At 39.6% G+C, this 18,416-nt stretch overlaps 1 protein-coding gene across 1 annotated transcript in view; it reads left to right on the top strand.

Annotated features, from left to right (window-relative positions):
- Positions 1–18,416, top strand: part of adgrb2 (adhesion G protein-coupled receptor B2) — a 248,109-nt gene that overhangs the window by 225,637 nt on the left and 4,056 nt on the right. Inside the window, exons 32-33 of the mRNA XM_055225206.1 lie at positions 1,054–1,167; positions 15,876–15,929. Coding sequence (XP_055081181.1) covers positions 1,054–1,167; positions 15,876–15,929 — 168 coding nt within the window. The remainder of the gene's footprint in view (positions 1–1,053; positions 1,168–15,875; positions 15,930–18,416) is intronic.

Genomic DNA, 18,416 nt, shown 5'->3' with positions numbered 1-18,416 from the left:
ACTTGCTTACCAGGAAAGGAAAAGGTGACTGAGCTACTAATGGGATTTTCAGAAACGAAAGAAGTACAATTGAGGTGTTTAGATCTAAATTCGCCGACTGCATAAAGGAATCCGGAGAACTTTCGTATCTTATTGCATGTAACGGCGCCGCCCAATTACACTTAAAGTACGCTAGGAGAGGCATTCAACTGCACGTGGTAAGAAATAGCCCAGGGAAATATTAAAGTTTGGAGTTTGTGTTTGGATATGTACTCGCTTTTTACTCAGCAGCGATGACAAACAACAGCCCCATTTTGCATTAGCTTGTGTTGTTTGGCTGTTTTCGTCCATGCCACGTTAAAGCGAAACTAAAAAACTACAGCAGCTCCAATCCGTTTATTTGTACGGCAGAGTTTAAACACATTTTGAGCTATTGAGCAGTTCATATATGTCAGAAAATCAAACGCTCAACATAAACGAGATGTTCCTTATCTAAGTAGCCGTTTTTATTAACATGCTAAATTACTAGACTCCCTGGAACGCCTCTTAACCCGCAGTCTGCATTCCAAGTTTTCTGTGCACGTAAACGTAGTGAGTGACTGAATAAAAAATATATATATTGCCATCTTTCTCAGTACACGTTGAGACTCCAGAAGAGACATTTTTGTACAAACTTCAGGCCCAGACCAGAGCTAAACCCTGTCCATCTTTTAGACACGGAACAGATGAGACAGAATCCTGACTTAACAAAACCAGCGCAGAGCCGAGACGAGTCTGTAACAATGCCATGTCTGTCAATCATTCCCGCTTAGTCGACTCCGCTGCAGCACTCAGGGTTGCCAAATTCTCAAAGACCAAGGAAGCAACATGATGTACGAGCATGAGCCAGCAAATCAATCCATGTACGCCCCTCCCTCTAACCCTCTTTTCATGGCTGGCCTCACCGCAATACCTCAACCTTCCCCTTCCCCCATGCCTTGCCCCTGTAGTTAGAACAAAACTACCTCTTTAGATTTTTATTTTGGTTTATCTTTGGTTTATTTTTTGCTATCCCTTGCTTTCTTTCCCTTTCAGAAAGTGATGCACACTCGCAAAAGACATTCTGAGCTGTACCATGAGCTCAACCACTCGTCCAAGTTCCACACCATAGACAGGTATAGCAGGGACCCAGCCATGTCCACTTTTAAGGTAAGAATAAATGACTAAAGTGAGGAGAAGAAGCACTTAACCATTACTGCACCTACTTAAGTTTCCCTCTAAAGTTAGCACAAAGCTTGCAGTAGGTTACATAACTAATAATCTGTAGCTAGCACTTGCTCATGTGTGTTTTTGTTGCACTGTTCATTTCTATAAACGTCATATGTTTAAGCCATTCAAACATTATTGCTTTATGTATATCATACTTAAATGTGTGCCCATAATGTTTGTGTCTTAATGGTTCTTCTAAGATTTTATGAGAAGTTTTAACACAAGGGAGTGGGATTTGAAGTAAAAGCATGAAAACAAAACAAAAAAAGTAATAGACTTTGAGATGTATATATCAGAAATCAATATTTTTTCTTCATTCTAAACATAATTTCTTATTAAAACTTCAGGGATACTGGATGTGAGCATAAGATTTAGTTCAAATTACATCAAATTTGGCCCAAGCAACTGTAATCCCAAAGGAACAATAGTATATCGCATAGTAAAATCAAAATTTAATTGTGTCAAGTGGACAAAAAGTTAGTGAAATTGAGTGAAGACGTTTTGTTGCTCATCCAAACTGCTTCTTCAGTTCTGGTCAGATCGCTGGTGGACACTGCCTTATATGTAATGTGGTCTACTCCATTCAGTGTAGTGAAAACTGCAGTGAGACAAAACAGCCACTATATAAGAGAATGTACCAACACCATCGCAAGAGCAGCTCAGGACCCCAGTCTGCTGTGCATCTCCATCTCAAAGCCACTAACCACTAACCTCCTTTGAACAGAGTGAGATACAGATCTTAGCCAAAGAAAAGAAATCATTTGAGAAGCGAGTTAAAGAGGCTATTTTTGTTAGAAACCGGAACACAATATACCTCCTATTTACAACTCCATCCTCAGACCTAAATCAAAACAAGGAAAACAATAGGGCTATCCAGTATGCTAATAGGTGTGAGAGCAGCCATTAGGGACCTGAACGATTATGCAAAAATATGACTCAGGCGCAGTTCACACTTAGCTCAACAGACCGAGCCAACAAACAAACAAAATGTAAATAATAGGTGGGTTAGTTTCAGTGTAGTTGGCTCCTCCCTTCAAGGAATCTGACCAGAACTGAAGAAGACACCAGATGTGACATGTCTTTGCTGAAATAACTATAATGTTTGTCCAGCTGACACAATTGTATTTTTCTTTTTACTATGGATCATATCTATTAAACTATTACTAACGAAACTATTAAAAACCAGTCATCCATAGACTTGCATATGTAAATACTTAAATCTCTTGTCCCTAATAGTTGCAAATCTGCAGAAAAAAAAAGATTGAAAATACAATAGCTACTTACCAGTTACCGAGCAAATTGTGAACCGCAATGAGACACCAAAATCATGGAAAACTGTTCACCTCCTGCACATTTGTCTTGTCTCTAAATGTCTGATTTCAGATGTTCAAAGCTTGTATGTATTTGTATGTGCGACTGAGGACTTTTCTTTTTATTAATAATCCATCATCCGCAGACAGAACAGGCTCTTTGACCTTCAGCCACATGGAAAAACTCACATTTACTTTTCTCTTCATCTGCGGAGCTTAGCGAGCGCGGCGGCCGTGATGGTTTGCGCGGCCTTGATAGCGTTTCTTTCCGTGGCATCGGCGGCGTGCAGTTTCACATGTAATTTTGATCGCGGTGGAGAGGCAGACTGAGAGGCGGACTGAATCTCTCATGTTCCCCCATTCCATTCACTCGCCAATACGCCGCCATCGCCCAAGCCTGAGCCTAATTTATTTTTATTTTCCAAAAGATTTTAATTAAACAAGAAAATATTACACGGGGAATGAGCAGCAATATTATTTTAGTTTAATGAGAGCATATACTTAAAAAAGCACTGATGTATTTTGTGTTCTCATGAGTCGATCGGCGTGATCCATTTGCATTACAAAAATTCCGAGAGAAAGTGGACATTTATTTATATTTGACATGATGTATTGATTTTTAATTTTTTTATTAGCATTTTAGACTCCACCACTGCAAATTATACCACCAAGCAGTATTTTTAATTGTCAAGTTTTGTGTCAGATGTCCTGCCGTAAGCTATTCCAGACTTTTAATATCAAGATAAACTGGCTTAGATTGAGAAAATACAGGAAGTCTATGACACGGATTTGGAATGTTTGGTCAGATACTTGTACTATTGCAACCGTAGACTGTCTATAAATGGGCATGGCTAAACTGCTAGCCGCCGCGTTCCAAATAGGAAGTGAGCCAACAACCCAGCTCAGTTAGGGAAAGGGAAGTAGCAAAAAGAAAACCAAAATGGAAAAACGTTAAAATAAGAAGTAATTTAATTAACAGGGATGTAAGGGTAAACTAAACAAAAAGGGACTAAACATATAAACAAAGGGTTCCTTGCAAGGGTTTACGCGAAAACAAAAAAAAGGTAACGTTAACTACAAAACAAACAATCCAGTCTTCTTAAATAGGGTGGGAGGCGGCTGAAGGAGGGTCTGGCTGGAAGACTGTCCTCCAAAAAAAAAAAAGAAGACTTGGGAACACACAGACAAAACATAACAGTCAAATACAAACAACAGAAGGAACTTAAGGTCTAGAGTCGTAACAATAGGCACGCTTCCAGCTCCATCGACTCTGGCTCCAATTCACTTTACATTGAAAAACTGTACGCCTTTCTCTAGAACTGCTGCTGTCAGACTTATCATTTTGGTTTTAAAATGTTCGTACTAACCCGCTCTACATGATCCTGGTGTTTTTTATTTTCGCTACTGCGTCCGTGAATCAAGATATGAACATTAACAACAGATGAATCAGGCGCCTTCTTTCCCCCGCTAGCGTTAGCAACAGGTTTGATTGACAGCGTTGCTAAGCAGGAAGGGGCGTCACCTCCATCAGCCTCGCTCTGGATTGGCTCTTTGGTTGCTATGATAGTCGCGGTCAGAATTCCAAAGATGGAAATCAACTCCAAATTAGCCGCTATAACTGCTAGCCTCGATGAGCTTCATTTATGCTGTGGGTGACGTCACACTCACTTAATCCGCTTTTTTATACAGTCTATAGTTGCAACCACCCGTTCAACATATTGTGATTGTAATTAGCCTTAAATTTACAATGCAATTACAAAATCACAAATCACAGTAAACCTCTTGCTCCTCCCACACACCACAACACTGCGGATTCATCTCGGTTACACTATACCAAATCTGAAATTGTAATCTTCCACTTTTGTAAATTTCGATTCTTGCCATCCTGAAAATCACACATTTAAACGAATTAAAACAAATCATTACATAAGTCGTATTTCCCGAAGCTTCACAGAGCACATCCAAAGTCATTGTGTTGGATGTGAGTAGGCGGCTCACTTAGCTGTGAATAATGGCGGGGATAATGCTCTCAGTGTCAGGCCTTTGACAGAAACCGGTTGAAGTTCAAGTCGGTTCTTGTCAACATGTCTGGAGTCACCCTCACAGACGAGCTGCTGCTGCTGCTGACTCTACACTCATTATGGAGATGAGACGGCTATATTTGCTCTGCACTGCCAGCCATCACAGCCCAAATGTGTTTGTCTGCCTGTTCCTCGGAGAGCGCTTGTGCAGGTTATGTTTGAATGTCACACACTACATCACGCCTTTAAGTCCACAATGTGTGCAGGGGACCAGAACTGCATCAGTAATGGCATAATTGTTTCATAATTACTCAATTAATGTGTTCTTTGCCTTATGACAGACATTGACAGGGAGTTCAACACCGGCTTTGATTTATAATAGAACTTAATTTCAGGAGTGAATGACGTTTAATGGAGAGTTAACAATGAAGGGAACACACACTTTATATCTTCAACCCCGGGAGTTTATTTCAATAGGGAAAATCAGCTAAATAGGCGATCGCTCTCAATTATACTGAAACAATGATATTTAAACTGATTATAAATTATATATTTTAAACTCATTATAAGTACAATTTATTCACTTTATGAACATTTACTGGTGACTTAAATAACCCCTCATCCCGCCATCGTCCCTCATTATGGATTCATGTGATCGTAAGATGGATTTATGCAGCAAACTGTCTTCAAACCGTAGACTGTATAAAGAAGTCGACTGAGTGTGACGTAACCCCCATAGCGTTTAGATCCAGTCAAATGAAGCTCGTCGAGGCTAGAGCAGTTATAGCGGCCAATTTGGAGCCGATTTCCATATTTGGAATTCTGTCTGTGAGTATCATAGCAACCAAAGAGCCAATCCGGAGCGAGCTTAGCAACGCTGTCAATCAAACCTGTTGCTAACGCCAGCGGGAGCAACCTCAGGGACAAGAAGACACCTGCTTTGTCTGTTATTAATGTTCATATCTTGATTTACGGACACAACACCAAAAGTTAAGACCCCAGGATCATGTGGAGCGGGTTAATAAAAACATTTTAATATCAAAATGAGAAGCCTGACAGCAGCAGTTACGGAGACAGGGAGCCACAGTTTCTCAATACAAAGTGGAGCCAGAGTCGATGGAGCTGGACGCGCGCCCGTGCTCATTTTCTATTCGGGATGCGGCGGCTAGCAGGTTAGCTATGTCCATTTATATATACAGTCTATGCTTCAAACTTGGCGTGACAGAATAAAGAAGATTAGCCAGTTTGACTTGGGAAAAAGTGGCTAGACAAAAGGGTCGGAGCGTCGGTAAAACAGTAATTCATTTTTCAGTATCTAAAACAAATTAATCCATGCAACGACAACGGGTTATGTACGAAGTGAGGAGCTAGTTCTAGTTCAAAACTGAAAACGAGACCTGACAGTGGCTCCGTGCGATACTAGTGTTTGTCCGGCTGGAGTAAATACAATCCATAAGCATTCTTAGGAACTTGTAACATATTTTTTCTAACGTGTTTTATAACTTTTATATCAGAAAACGTTCTAACTTCCATTTAACCCCCTCATAACTCCTTCTAACCAGAGTTAAACTTGCAGGTTCCCCCTCCTCCTCCTCCGAGGCACAACCCCGAGCCGTCACTAGTGCGCAGAACATCTCTCGTTTACAAAGAGAGTCAACGTAAGACAAACAAAACCTGTGGAAATAGTCCCCCTAGTGGTGTGGTGGAGTACTGCTTAGATGTTCATTGTGCTTGAGCTAGTTCCTCATCCATCCATCAGCGTTTATACAGTAGCCACATTCTGGTTTTAGTGACTGGAACCTCCATAATAAGGTTTCAACGCTGCAATGCGGTTATTTTATAGAAGCACAAAATTAAACTTTATTTGACTTTTGGGGGATGTGTTTTACAACAGTAGCAACCATGCGTGAGGTGACTGTCTAAACCACTGTCCATTTTAGAGCCTGAATTAAACCTTATGACCTAAATGCCACAACTGGAACTAAAACAATTCATAAAAACAATGCCCTAAACGCTTCATAAACTGTAAATGTGTACTGGCGCTAAAAAGGACAAACATGGTCAAATTTGGGTTTTTTTTTAGGTCTAGTTTTGTCACTGGTCTAAAAGGACAGTGAATTTTTACATTGTGTTGTGTAAAAAGAGTGGATATCAGAACTATTATGGAATATTTGAGTGTTTTGGAGGTATGTTTCATTTGCCTTTCCATCTCTCACGTACATCCGAAAGTTGGCGGTTCAAATCCCGCTCTCGACATACACGTCGTTGGTCGTCGTGTCCTTGGGCAAGACGCTAAACCCACCCAATGTCTGCGAACAATCTGTGTGTAAATGGGCGAGCGGTTCCTTGATTTAAACCGCTTTGAGTGACTTGAAGATGGAAAAGCGCCTTGAAAACGTACCCACTTACCAGTTATTCATGCCTTTCATATTCCTTTCTGAATTATCAAATATTAGGGCCGTTACCTTAGCGATTAACAATTGAAACAACTTCTTTTGCACGGAAAAAAAACAAAAAAAACAGTCTCAAAATGTTGCTTATAACAGGAAGCTGAAACTCATGACTTCGAAGGACTTAATCGTAGAAAATTTTGAACATTTTTGCTAATTTTGCGTTACATATTCCTTTCTGAATTATCAAAAATTAGGACTGTTACCATAGCGATTAACAATTTAAACAACTTTTAATCTTGTCTTCTAATCTTGTTTAATCTCTGTCTTTTAATCTATATTGGTTTTTAAATGTATTTTTAATCATTTTACATTGTTTCAATTTGTATTGTATTGTATTATATTTGTATGTACGGCGACCTTGAGAGTCTTGAAAGGCGCCTAACAAATAAAATGTATTATTATTATTATTAACTTCTTCTGCACGGGGAAAAAAAAAAAAAAAAAAAAAAAAACAGTCTCAAAATGTTGCTTATAACAGGAAGCTGAAACTCATGACTTCGAGGGACTTAATCGTAGAAAATTTTGAACATTTTTGCTAATTTTGCGTCACTTTAAAACGCACGGTTCGTTCAAAAGCTGCACAGTTTTGCACAACAACAGAAACAGGAGGAGCAAAGTCAATGTGTTTACCACCGAGTTGAAAAATGTGTTTACCTTAGTCCAATTAGAGAGCGTTTTCTGCTCGCAAACTATAGCTTCTTGATTGTGTCTACAGATTAGTGTGATTAAGGTCTGGAATGTGGATTTACAGAATTAATTACAGAATGCCTGGCTTCACTTTTTGGTTGTTTGGTCCCTTCTGTTGCAAATATACAAAGATAAGCTGAAGTTCTGTTCTGCATATTGCGTGTTTGTTTTTTGCGAGACAAGAAAAGTAAATGTTATCCTGAATTTATGTGTCATTTTGAAATATGGAAGATTAGTACTGAAGCAAACAAAATGAACGCAAATAGGCAAGGAAATGTATTTGTATAGCGCAATTCGTACACAAAGTAATTTGAAATCACAATATAAACAGATCCAAATGTAAATAATCATCGTAAATTTAACGTTAAAAGGGGAGAATGGAGTCATATGCGCAGCTAAACAGAACCGTTTGGCACCTGGATTTAAATATTCTCAAAGTAGAGGCCCGTCTCACATCTTCAGGAAGAATGTTCGATGTTTTAGCTGCACAAAACTCAAACGCTGATTCTCCACGTTTAGTCCTGACTCTCAGCACCAGCTAGAAACATGTTTAATAAGACTTGCTGTTTAGAATACTGGTTAAACATGTAGCAGTACCAGGAAAGCATGAAATCCTCTGCTATAAACTATGGATTGTATGGCAGAGTGTAAATACATATTCATCAGTAAAAGTATATGCATGACCTTTCAAATCTATAACAGGTAAACGCGCATAAAGGTCAGTTACATGCATAAGAAAGGTCAATTTTGCTTTATAAGTTGTGTTTATTTAAAGTTAAAGGTCCAATATTACGCTAAATTGACAGCCCTGTTATAATGCCGTTACCTCGTCAGAAAACACAGCTTGAGTTTTGTTTTGTTTCATTCACACATGTCTGTTTGTATCGCCAAGCCTCAAAACGCTCCGTTCCACCTTGTGATGTCATTAAGTGGTAGTTAAAAGGTAGTTAACAGCGACCTTTTACCGTTCGCTCAGTAGAGATTGGAAATTCCAGGTCTGAAATTATCCGAATGATTCTAGTGAAGGCGTATGGAGTTTTAAAAACACTTCCCGTATGACCACATGATGACATCACAAGGTGGAACAGAGTGTTTTCAGTTTGAGAGAAGAACTCAATTTGCAGGGTTTGCGCGTTAAATGTACGTGAATGAAACAAAACGCAACTCCAGCTCCGTTTGTGACGAGGAAACGTTATAACGCAGAGCCCTTTTACGTCCGCTAACAGTGCAGTATTTACGATAAGAATAGGTTTTATTTTTGAATAATGATGCCGTCGTTTCAAACTCAGACAGCGGTGACATTCTGGTCTGCATCGCTGCGGTTGCTAAGTGACTGCTTCCTTGTATCATAACGTATTAGCAATAACTATTTCTATAATGCTGAGATGTAGGGACCACAGTCTAGCCCATCGCCCCCCCACAGAACGCAGGGAGTTAACCGTACATACGCATTAGCTTACAGCGCCCAGCCATGCAACGCTATCCTCCTCAGAGTGGATGGCGGGCACGTGCTGGTGGAATACATACATTGTAAATATATACTGTGGGAGGGCGCATAATGGTCTGCCTGATGCATTTTTAGCTCTCAAATGTGAAATATATTTTTTTCCATAGAAAGTCTGCGGTGTTGTGGTTAAATGAAGCGTGCCCGGCCTCTCTCTGCAGACACGGAGACTGCGGTTGGGAAGACAAATACCGGAATTATGTCCTTTGACTCGTGCTAAATCAGTGCAAGAACAGTGAGCTCGTCATAAAAAATGCATTTCCAATTTAAACTATACGTCTGTTGTGTAATTGTGTTGGGCGGCGTATGGTAATGTGCACTGGGTAAGCAGTGTTTTCAGCGAGGAGCAGAGAACGGCTCACCTGAGGTTGTTTGGAAGCAAATGCGTAACTGGTTTGCATATGGATTATAGAGAAAGAGACGGGTGTCAATGGGAAAAGAGCGGGATGGATCTTATAGGTCAAGAGAGAAGAGAAACTACATAAACGTGTACAAGCTTAAGTATTCAAGCTACAGAAGAGAGAACAGAGCAGGGATGTCTTTAATGGCATTTAAGTATATTGAGTATTGAGACTATTCTTAATCATAGGCAATGAATCTAGAAATTGCAATAATAATAATAATTAAAAAATGGAAAAAAAATAAAATAAAATAATAATATTAAAATAAATAAAAAATAAATAAATAAAATAAAAAAATAAAAAATAATAATAATAATACAGGTCCACATTTGTGAGATTAAATTTTGCACACAACTTTTGCTTGCGGAAACTTAAATCAGGCCTATTTTGCTTGTATCTGCTTTATACTTATAATCTACAACATGGCGTGGATTATTATGTTATAATTTGTACATTTTAAATTGTAATATTCATTTAAAACAACGTAATTAAGGGAACATGTCCACTGACTTCCGCGTTAGAAAACTGCAGTGCCCAATGGGAGCTGCCAACTCAACAAAGAGTCGGTCCGTCTGATGGACAGCCGCAGATCACACTAGTGAGTCACAGATTTTATTTTAAAATTTTTACCAAAATGACTACGCAACCCTGCTGAATCATACGTGTGTCATCAATTAAGAAAATTAGATAAAATTGGAGAACGAAGTAAGTACAGAGCAGTGGGAGTGCGCTGCCGGTGGTGGTGAAAACTGGGGTTGTATCGGCAAAATCAATGAAAATAAGCGTTTATAAATTGCTCAAACGTGCATGAATCACTCAAAATACAACTTCGGGTGAGTAAATGGTGACATGGTTAAAAGCTCTGAACAGTCGATTTTACAGAATATGTCAGATTTAACTCTACTTTTGAACTTGCCAGGCATTACTGATAATTAATCTTGAGTAGACACTGTTTCTGTCCAGAGATCCTAAAAACACAATAGAGTAAATGTTAATATAGAAACATAAGTCAAGCTCCCACCAGCCGCTCCTCAAAACAGAATCATTTCACATGCCATAAGTGGATGATACTTGTACCTACTTCACCCACTTAAGAGAAATTTAGCCGAGGTAATGTGTCTGCTTTGAGCCTGTCGTGTAAAATGAAGTTGTATCATTTGAAATGACAAAGAGCTCTTTTTTGTTGATTCAGTGCGGGCAATTTGCCTTAACACTCGCTAACCCCTCAGGCCCTGATAGTCAATTTGCTGGCATTAAGCTAAGGGGCTTCAATTTCACATCCCAGCAATAATGCAAATTCTAGCCTCTTCTCTCCGCGTCATATCTCATTCACACCCTCTATTTGTCCTCGCGGCTTGACATTTTCCCTCACGCTGTCTCACTTATATTCCCATTTTCTAAACTCACTGCAGAGCCCACAGTGCCACGTTCAGGGCATTAATTGAATAATTAATTCCTCTCATTAGCTTATTTTTAATTATTTTCCAGTCCCCGTCTTTTGACAAACTCATGAGTTATTTTTGTCCCTTCTACATAAATTGCCCGTGAAGCTAACTGCGTTTAGCTTTCGCCGGCAGTCTGGGTCTTCTAATGAGCTGATGGTGAACACAAGCGGAACACCAGCCCCGCTCTGGCGTAGTGCTGCACAAGCTACAATACTCATTTAGCTCATTTAGCTCCCTTGGACCAATTAAAGTGAGGGGAAAAGGGCTGGTTAGAACTATGTTAGCGCTGGCCTCAGAATGCACGGGGCCACACAGCAGTGCAACAAGCCGACTCCTCTGATTGCTCTTTTGTTTGCTGTGTGTTGCACTAATGGAATTTATTTGGCCTACATTCTCTCAAGCTGTCTGTTTGATGGGCCCTTATTACTCGTGACACTGATTTGTGGGGGAGCTCAGGGCTAAACGGGGCTGAAGACCATGCCCAGTCCATCCAGTTTGTTGATCTCCTACATAAATGATGCAAGCCTCTCGCACTTTCTGACACAAACGCCCGGATTGGATGACACATTTCTGTCAGCTGTGATCCCCCCGTGTTTGTACAGAACATTTCTTAGTCATGGGAATCTGAAGAAACATTGGCTTTGTTTCTCTGCTGAGACACTGAGACTATATACTTCTGTTTTTGAGATTTACCAAAAACAATGATTTACTAAATGGCACTAAAGGTTGAGGAAACAACGCTTAAACTAGAAGGAAATTGATTATCTGTTGTGTTCGGCATCTGTGGATCATGTTATGTTATAATTTGCACGTTTTAAATCGCAATATTCATCTAAAAAGGCTTAATAAAAGTAAGTTCATTCGTTGACGTCCGTGTTAGAAAACGTTGGCGCGCGATGGGACCTGACATTGCCGTAAACGTTACCACAAGAAAGAGCCGTCCCCGTCGATGGAAAGCTGCAGATCACATTTTCATTTGCACCAAAATGACTACGAAGCGCCACCGAATCCTACGCGTATCACCGATTAAGAAATTAAACTGGAATTGTTGGCGAAAACAGGGTTGAACGGCAACGTCGCGTCTTGAAAAACATCGATTAAACATTGCTCAAACATGCACGAATCGCTCCAAAAACAACTTTGCGCGAGTAAATGGAAACCTGAAATCAACTATAACATGGTTAGACGTTCTGAAAAGTCCATTTTGCGTAGCAGGTCTGAGGTAAATGCTCTGTTCGTTGAAGCAGCTAACAGATCTTCCAACACGATGCTATAGCTAACATCTTCATCATTATCTCGCTATAGTATCCTGATCGCTAAACAGACCCAACTTCTTAGCACAAAGTCAATGACGAAGTGACTGGTGACACATAATCGTTTTAGATTGGGCCAAACACAGCGACGCCGTCTATTTCTTCACCTCATAAATGATGCATGAGCGGAGTTTTATCCACTTAAAAACAAAATTTGTGCAGAGAAGGAAAGGCAATAAACATGTAATATTCCAGTTTAATGATGCAAAGCTTATGAGCGAACTTCTGGTATCCACTCTGTACCTCCATCTCATTGTATAGTTTGATGCTTCTATCCGTTGACCCTTTTCTAAGTTCACGTCATGATTTTACCTTCTAATCCATTGACTTTTTTGGTTTGTTTTTCTCTTTATTTTCCCTTTTCGTGGCTGACTGGGCCTCATGTTGCATGCTCCTTGTCATGTCCCAGTTTGAAAGTAGCAAGACAGTCGGCAGAACCCCGGGCGTCCATTTCAACGAAGGTAAACTGAACCACGCTTTCCCAGCATGCACCTGTCCTCCCCCATCATCTCCCCAAAGATAGCCTGTCACGTCTGCTCGCCCACACGCGTACACACACACACTCGTAATTTGGTTTTTGCCCTGCTTTTCCAAAATGTCGGCAGCCGTGAGTGGCACGCGGAACACGGTTTGGAGGCTCAACATGGCAGGGATGTTTGTGTTTGCTTGGTGTTCCTTCACACTGGAAACCTACAAGCCCTTCCCCTATTCTTCCCCCGTGGCGCTTCTGACACTTACCCTTTTTGGATTGGGTGACACATTTCTATTGCCGCTTGGCTCCATTCAGGGATTATGGAGGATGTATTTTTTGTTTACTATTTTTAAAATTGTGGGAATTAAACAGAGGGACGTCTTGCAAAGACCTGCACCCAAGGGAGTTGTTTACTGAGAGAGATGTAGAGTTTTAAACGAGGAGAGATTTGAGGATTTTACTGTGAAAGATGCGCTTTATGGAAGGTTTCTTGTGAAGGTTCAGCCACCGTGTTGTCTCTATGGAGATGTTATTGCTTAACCTGGAATGTTCCGCAGTCACCGCTTAAAGCTTAAATGATCTTTTTAAGCCCTAAGAAAGTTAGAAAATCTGACGGTCAAACAGATATTGGTCAATGACAGGCAGACAGAACCAATATTCATAGGAAACAAGCAAATGGAGAACTGGTCCAGAGCGCCCCCTGTCTGTAGACTGACCTCCTCAGTAAGGAAAAACAAAAAACCCAGTCGGAAAAAGAGAGACCTCAAGGAGAACCACAGTGAAGGAGGGAAAGAGAGATTCACTTCCATGGACAAAACCAGGACTGAATCACAACTAAACCAGGACTAAACCAGGACTAAACCAGGATTAAACCAAGACTAAACCTGAACTAAACCTGAACTAAACCTGAACTAAACCTGGACTAAACCAGGACTAAACCAGGACAGACAGGCTACAGCTGTGTCCAGGTCTAACCCGCACCCATTTGCAGATAAAGTTCAAATCTTTAGGGCCAGACTCACTCAAGACTAAGGGACACATGGGGGGTTCATTCAGGACGAAGGATGAGGGACGGGAAGGATCCAGGTCCACAGAACAAGATCACAGTATGTTCATTTTGTTTATTGCCACAGTACAGCAGTAAACTTGTCTATCCTCATGGAGACAAGCAGGTCAGGTTGGTCAAATCTAGCTCATGTTTTATGATGTACAGCAATTAAAAAAAAACAAAAAAAACACCTGTAATAGTTGAATGCCATTCTGTGGAGAACATTCCAGGCGAAGCATTAACACCTCAGTGGAGACAAGAGGAGACAGAGCTTTTACCAGTAAAGTACATACAGCTCTTACACAATGTTCTTTCTGCTGGAGATAGTAGCTTTGTCCGTACTGAAATCCATCCGGCGTTAAGTGCTATCATGCTAAGGCCGCTAATTATACCAACCGTACAAGAAACAGGGCTTATAAAAATGATGAAACTCTGATGAAATTTTTATGTTTTTCTATAATATATGGACTTTACATGAGAAAAGTATAATGTCTATACACAAAAGAGGTTGTTCACAGACATGATCCGACCAAATACAAGATGTTCCACTGTTACGTTTGTCTTTGTATCAGGGTGGAAGAAATGAAATTACGTGCTAGAACTTGTTAAAATGTACTGTTTAAATGCAGATAAACACAAATTTGAAAAGTTGATAAGAGATGACTCATTTCCATCTATGGCCAGAAGCAGTTTATGAGTTCGCTCCAACATCGTGCATCCCAAAACAGAAACAATGTAGGCAGAGGCGCTTGTATACAATTGTCAAATCAGATTAGTTCTATTTCTGTGTGATTTTTTTTTTTTGGAGGAAAAACTTGCACATTTGGGTGATTGTTATTATGGCTTGGGATTACACCTCCATCTTCACTCCTCCTCCTCCTCTCATGCCTTTTGTGCAGTTTCTTTACCATCTCCCTCCTTTGCGTTGCTCCCGTCCTAAACTCATCCACTGCGTACAATCGTTGTCTTGTGTGTGGGATTGATTAGCGTGTGAATGCGGACTGTTTGTTACGGTACGAACTGGAGAGATAAATACCGAGGAGAGACGGAGGAGAGTGTGCACTGTAACACCAGACACCACATCAGGAATAAACAATGGTGGAATCGTAAGGTTTAAACTAAAATAAACCGAGTCCTTGCTCTATAAAACAAACCAATTTGACTGTTATGTCGATCAAATGCTAATGGCACGTTAGCTAATCTTAAAGGAACTGTGGACATGATGATTTATTTACGTTATAATTTGGCGTTTTGGTTCTTAACATAATCATCTTAAGACATCCAATAGAATCCAATCAGAAAGCAAAATGAGCCTCACATGAGTCTCTTATTTGGGTTGCCAGATCCAACGCTGGAGTTGGTTTGAACATAAAAAGACTCTCTCTGATCTGAATCCTCACTTCGTAAACCCCAGCCAATCATTAATCAGGGCCTCTGCTGCTGCTCTGTGCTGTTTATCTACTGAGAATGACACAAACTTGTGAGTATCCGCTGTATTCTAGTTTAGGCTATGGCAACCCAGGTTCATATGTGACTGTAGAACCTTTTAGAAAGCTCTAAAAGTGCAGATCACATGCAGTTCCTTTAAATTCATGCAAGATTTCTTCAGATAAAACATTAGCGTACCTGTAGTTCCCCTTCATTCATGGATAACTACAGTTTAAAAAGCTAATTGAGGTGTAGCTGAAGCCATATCCCCGTTAAATTATGATAAACCTCATCACCGGTAATAATTTCTACAATAAGACTTCGAATATGACAAGAGATTCTCCTGGTTGAGCCGTTGCGTTTTACAGTGCACACTTAAGCCCACAGCTGCCTGCTCACGTGCCGAAGGTGTGGAAGCAACGACATTGTTTTTCGGGGTAGAGTTGTCAGTGACTGTGATCCCTCCTTTTGTTTCTTTTCTTCCCCTCATCCTTTCTCTCTATCTGTCTGTCCCTCTCGTCACCGCTGCTTCTTGTCCTCCTCTCCCCTCCCATTTCATCACACAGAGCAAAAAGCGATGGAGCATTTCTTCTGCCAGCGGTGAAAAGAACTCATTGAGTGTAAGTAGAGGAAGAGGGAGAAGAAGGGAGGAGAGGAGGAGAGAGGGATGCGACTTAGGCTCGGGGGCATGGCAGAATGGTTGTCTAGTCTGGAGATGGAGGAAAAGCAAACGGATCGGCACATGGTAGCAGCACAATCGCGTTAGCCCGAGTCTCACAGGGCTAAAGTTGGGGTTTTACGGCAGCATTACGCTCGACTCCTGCTCCACGAAAATGTTCCTTTGCCAGCATTTAGCATGCAAATTGGTTCCCAGATTATGCCTTTTGTATTCATTTTGCCCAACTGTCAGACGATGACGCAGGCAGAATGATAATCGGAGACGATATTGCCCCACAGGAGACAGTCAACACAAAGCCAAGTGTCGACGGGGAGAGGGACTCAATGCAGCTTTTGATCAATGCATCATATCTGTGTCAAAGGGAGCGAATACAGACTGAATTATATAAGGACTTAAAGGGGCCATATTACAGTATTTTCTGATCTGTGTTATAGCGTTTCCTCGTCACAAACACATCTGGAGTTGCGTTTCGTTTCATGAGTTCTTCTCTCAAACTGAAAACACTCTGTTCCACCTTGTGATGTCATCATTTGGTAATACAGGAAGTGCGACGCTGTGTTTTTAAACTCCACACACCTTCATTAGAATCATTTGGATGATTTAAGACCTGGAATTGCCCATCTCTTCTGAACTAAACGTAAAAGGAACTGATCAACTTGAAAACTAGCGATTCATGACATCACGAGGTGGAACAGAGTTTTGAGCTTTGGAGATGTGGGCAAAGGATTAGTCAAACACGTGTGAGTGAAACAAAACGCAGCTCCAGGTCTGTCTGTTTTTGAGGAGGAAACAGCATTTAAATATGGCTAAAGACTCACAAGTATTGGACCTTTAAGAGGAGAAATAGAAAATATGTTAGAATTTATGTAGTGACAAGAATGTGGATTTGAATTCTGTGGTTTATATCTACAATTACAGATATTCAAGAGTAAATTATGTTTTAAAAGTATGCTACGTATAAGTGTACTCTACCAGACCAAAATGTAGACACACTTTTTCATGTAATGTTTTTTTTCTGTTTCTATTTACGTTGTAGATTCTCACTGAAGGCATCAAAAGTTCGACTGGACATGTGTAAACAAAAAAAGGGTGAAATAACGAAATGTTTTATATTTTAGATTCTTCAAATTAGCCACTCCTGTATTTTGTACACTCACGGTATTTCACTAATGAACTCAGACGAGGCAAGAGAGGAAAGAGTGAATCTAAAATATTAAAGATATTTAGATGACTAGCTTTTTCTTTGCTACATAATTACATACATTTTACTACACACACCAGTCCAAAGTTTAGACACACCCTCTCATTCAATTTTTTTTTGTATTTATTTGTTCTACTTTTTACGTTTTATATACATACAGAACCAATCTGATATATGAAGTAAAATATAAAGAATTATATAGCAAAGAAAAAAAGTAAATAGCTACACAATTTTTTTTCACATATATATTTTATATTCAAATCCTCAAAGTAGTCACGCTTTGATTTGTCGAATATTTAGTTATTTAACTTTCTTCTCTTTACTACACTAGTACATAATTCCATATATCTTGCTTCATACATTTGTTTCCATATGTATTAAATGTAGAAAATAGTAAACATAAAGAAGAAAAAAACATTGAATATGTGGTAAATAACTCTAATAAATACTGTGTTTTTATATATTTTATTCTCAAATCCTTAAAGTAGCCAGCTTTGTTGAAAAAAAATTATTGAGTTATGTTTTTTTTTTGTCCCTCTACTACATAATTCCATAAATCTGTCTTCATATATTTCATGTCTTCCATGTGTATAAAATGTAGAACATAGTAAACTTAAAGAAGAAAAAAAATTGAATGAGAGGTAAATAACTCTACTAAATATTGTGTTTTATATATATTTGATTATCAGATCCTTAAAGTAGCCACCCTTTGCTTTATTGAAAAAAAAAAGTAGTACAATTATGTATTTTCTTTTTTCCTTTACTACATAATTCATATATCTTGCTTCATATATTTCATGTCTTCCGTGTATAAAATGTATAAAGTAGTAAACATAAAGAAGAAAAAAACACACTGAATAAGAGGGTGTGTCCAAACTTTTGTCTTGTCCTGTATTTTTGATGTCATCAGTATCTACAAAGTAAAAAGTAGTACACATGAAGAAAAAAACAACAACTTTGAACCTTTTCCTGGCAGTCTGTCACATCACTTTGTTTAGATGTTTTAAGCTGAGCGGCACAGATATGAATGTGAAAGTGTGAGGATGTGGACTTTGGGGAGTGACTTTGATAAAGCCGGGCTCTGATGTCTCTGCTTTTAAGCGGTGTTCCTCTTTTGCAGAAAACCAGAGAGACCCGGGACGAACGCTGGATCAGATCACTTTTCTTTTTCGGTTATTGTTGGGTTTGATAGAAGAGTTTAAAGAATACATTATGCATTGTACTGAA

Source organism: Periophthalmus magnuspinnatus, chromosome 11 (assembly GCF_009829125.3).
Source record: "Periophthalmus magnuspinnatus isolate fPerMag1 chromosome 11, fPerMag1.2.pri, whole genome shotgun sequence".
In the NCBI taxonomy this organism is placed as follows: Eukaryota; Metazoa; Chordata; class Actinopteri; order Gobiiformes; family Gobiidae; genus Periophthalmus; species Periophthalmus magnuspinnatus.
Note: the sequence above shows the minus strand (reverse complement) of the source record. Positions and strands in the feature narration are given on the sequence as shown.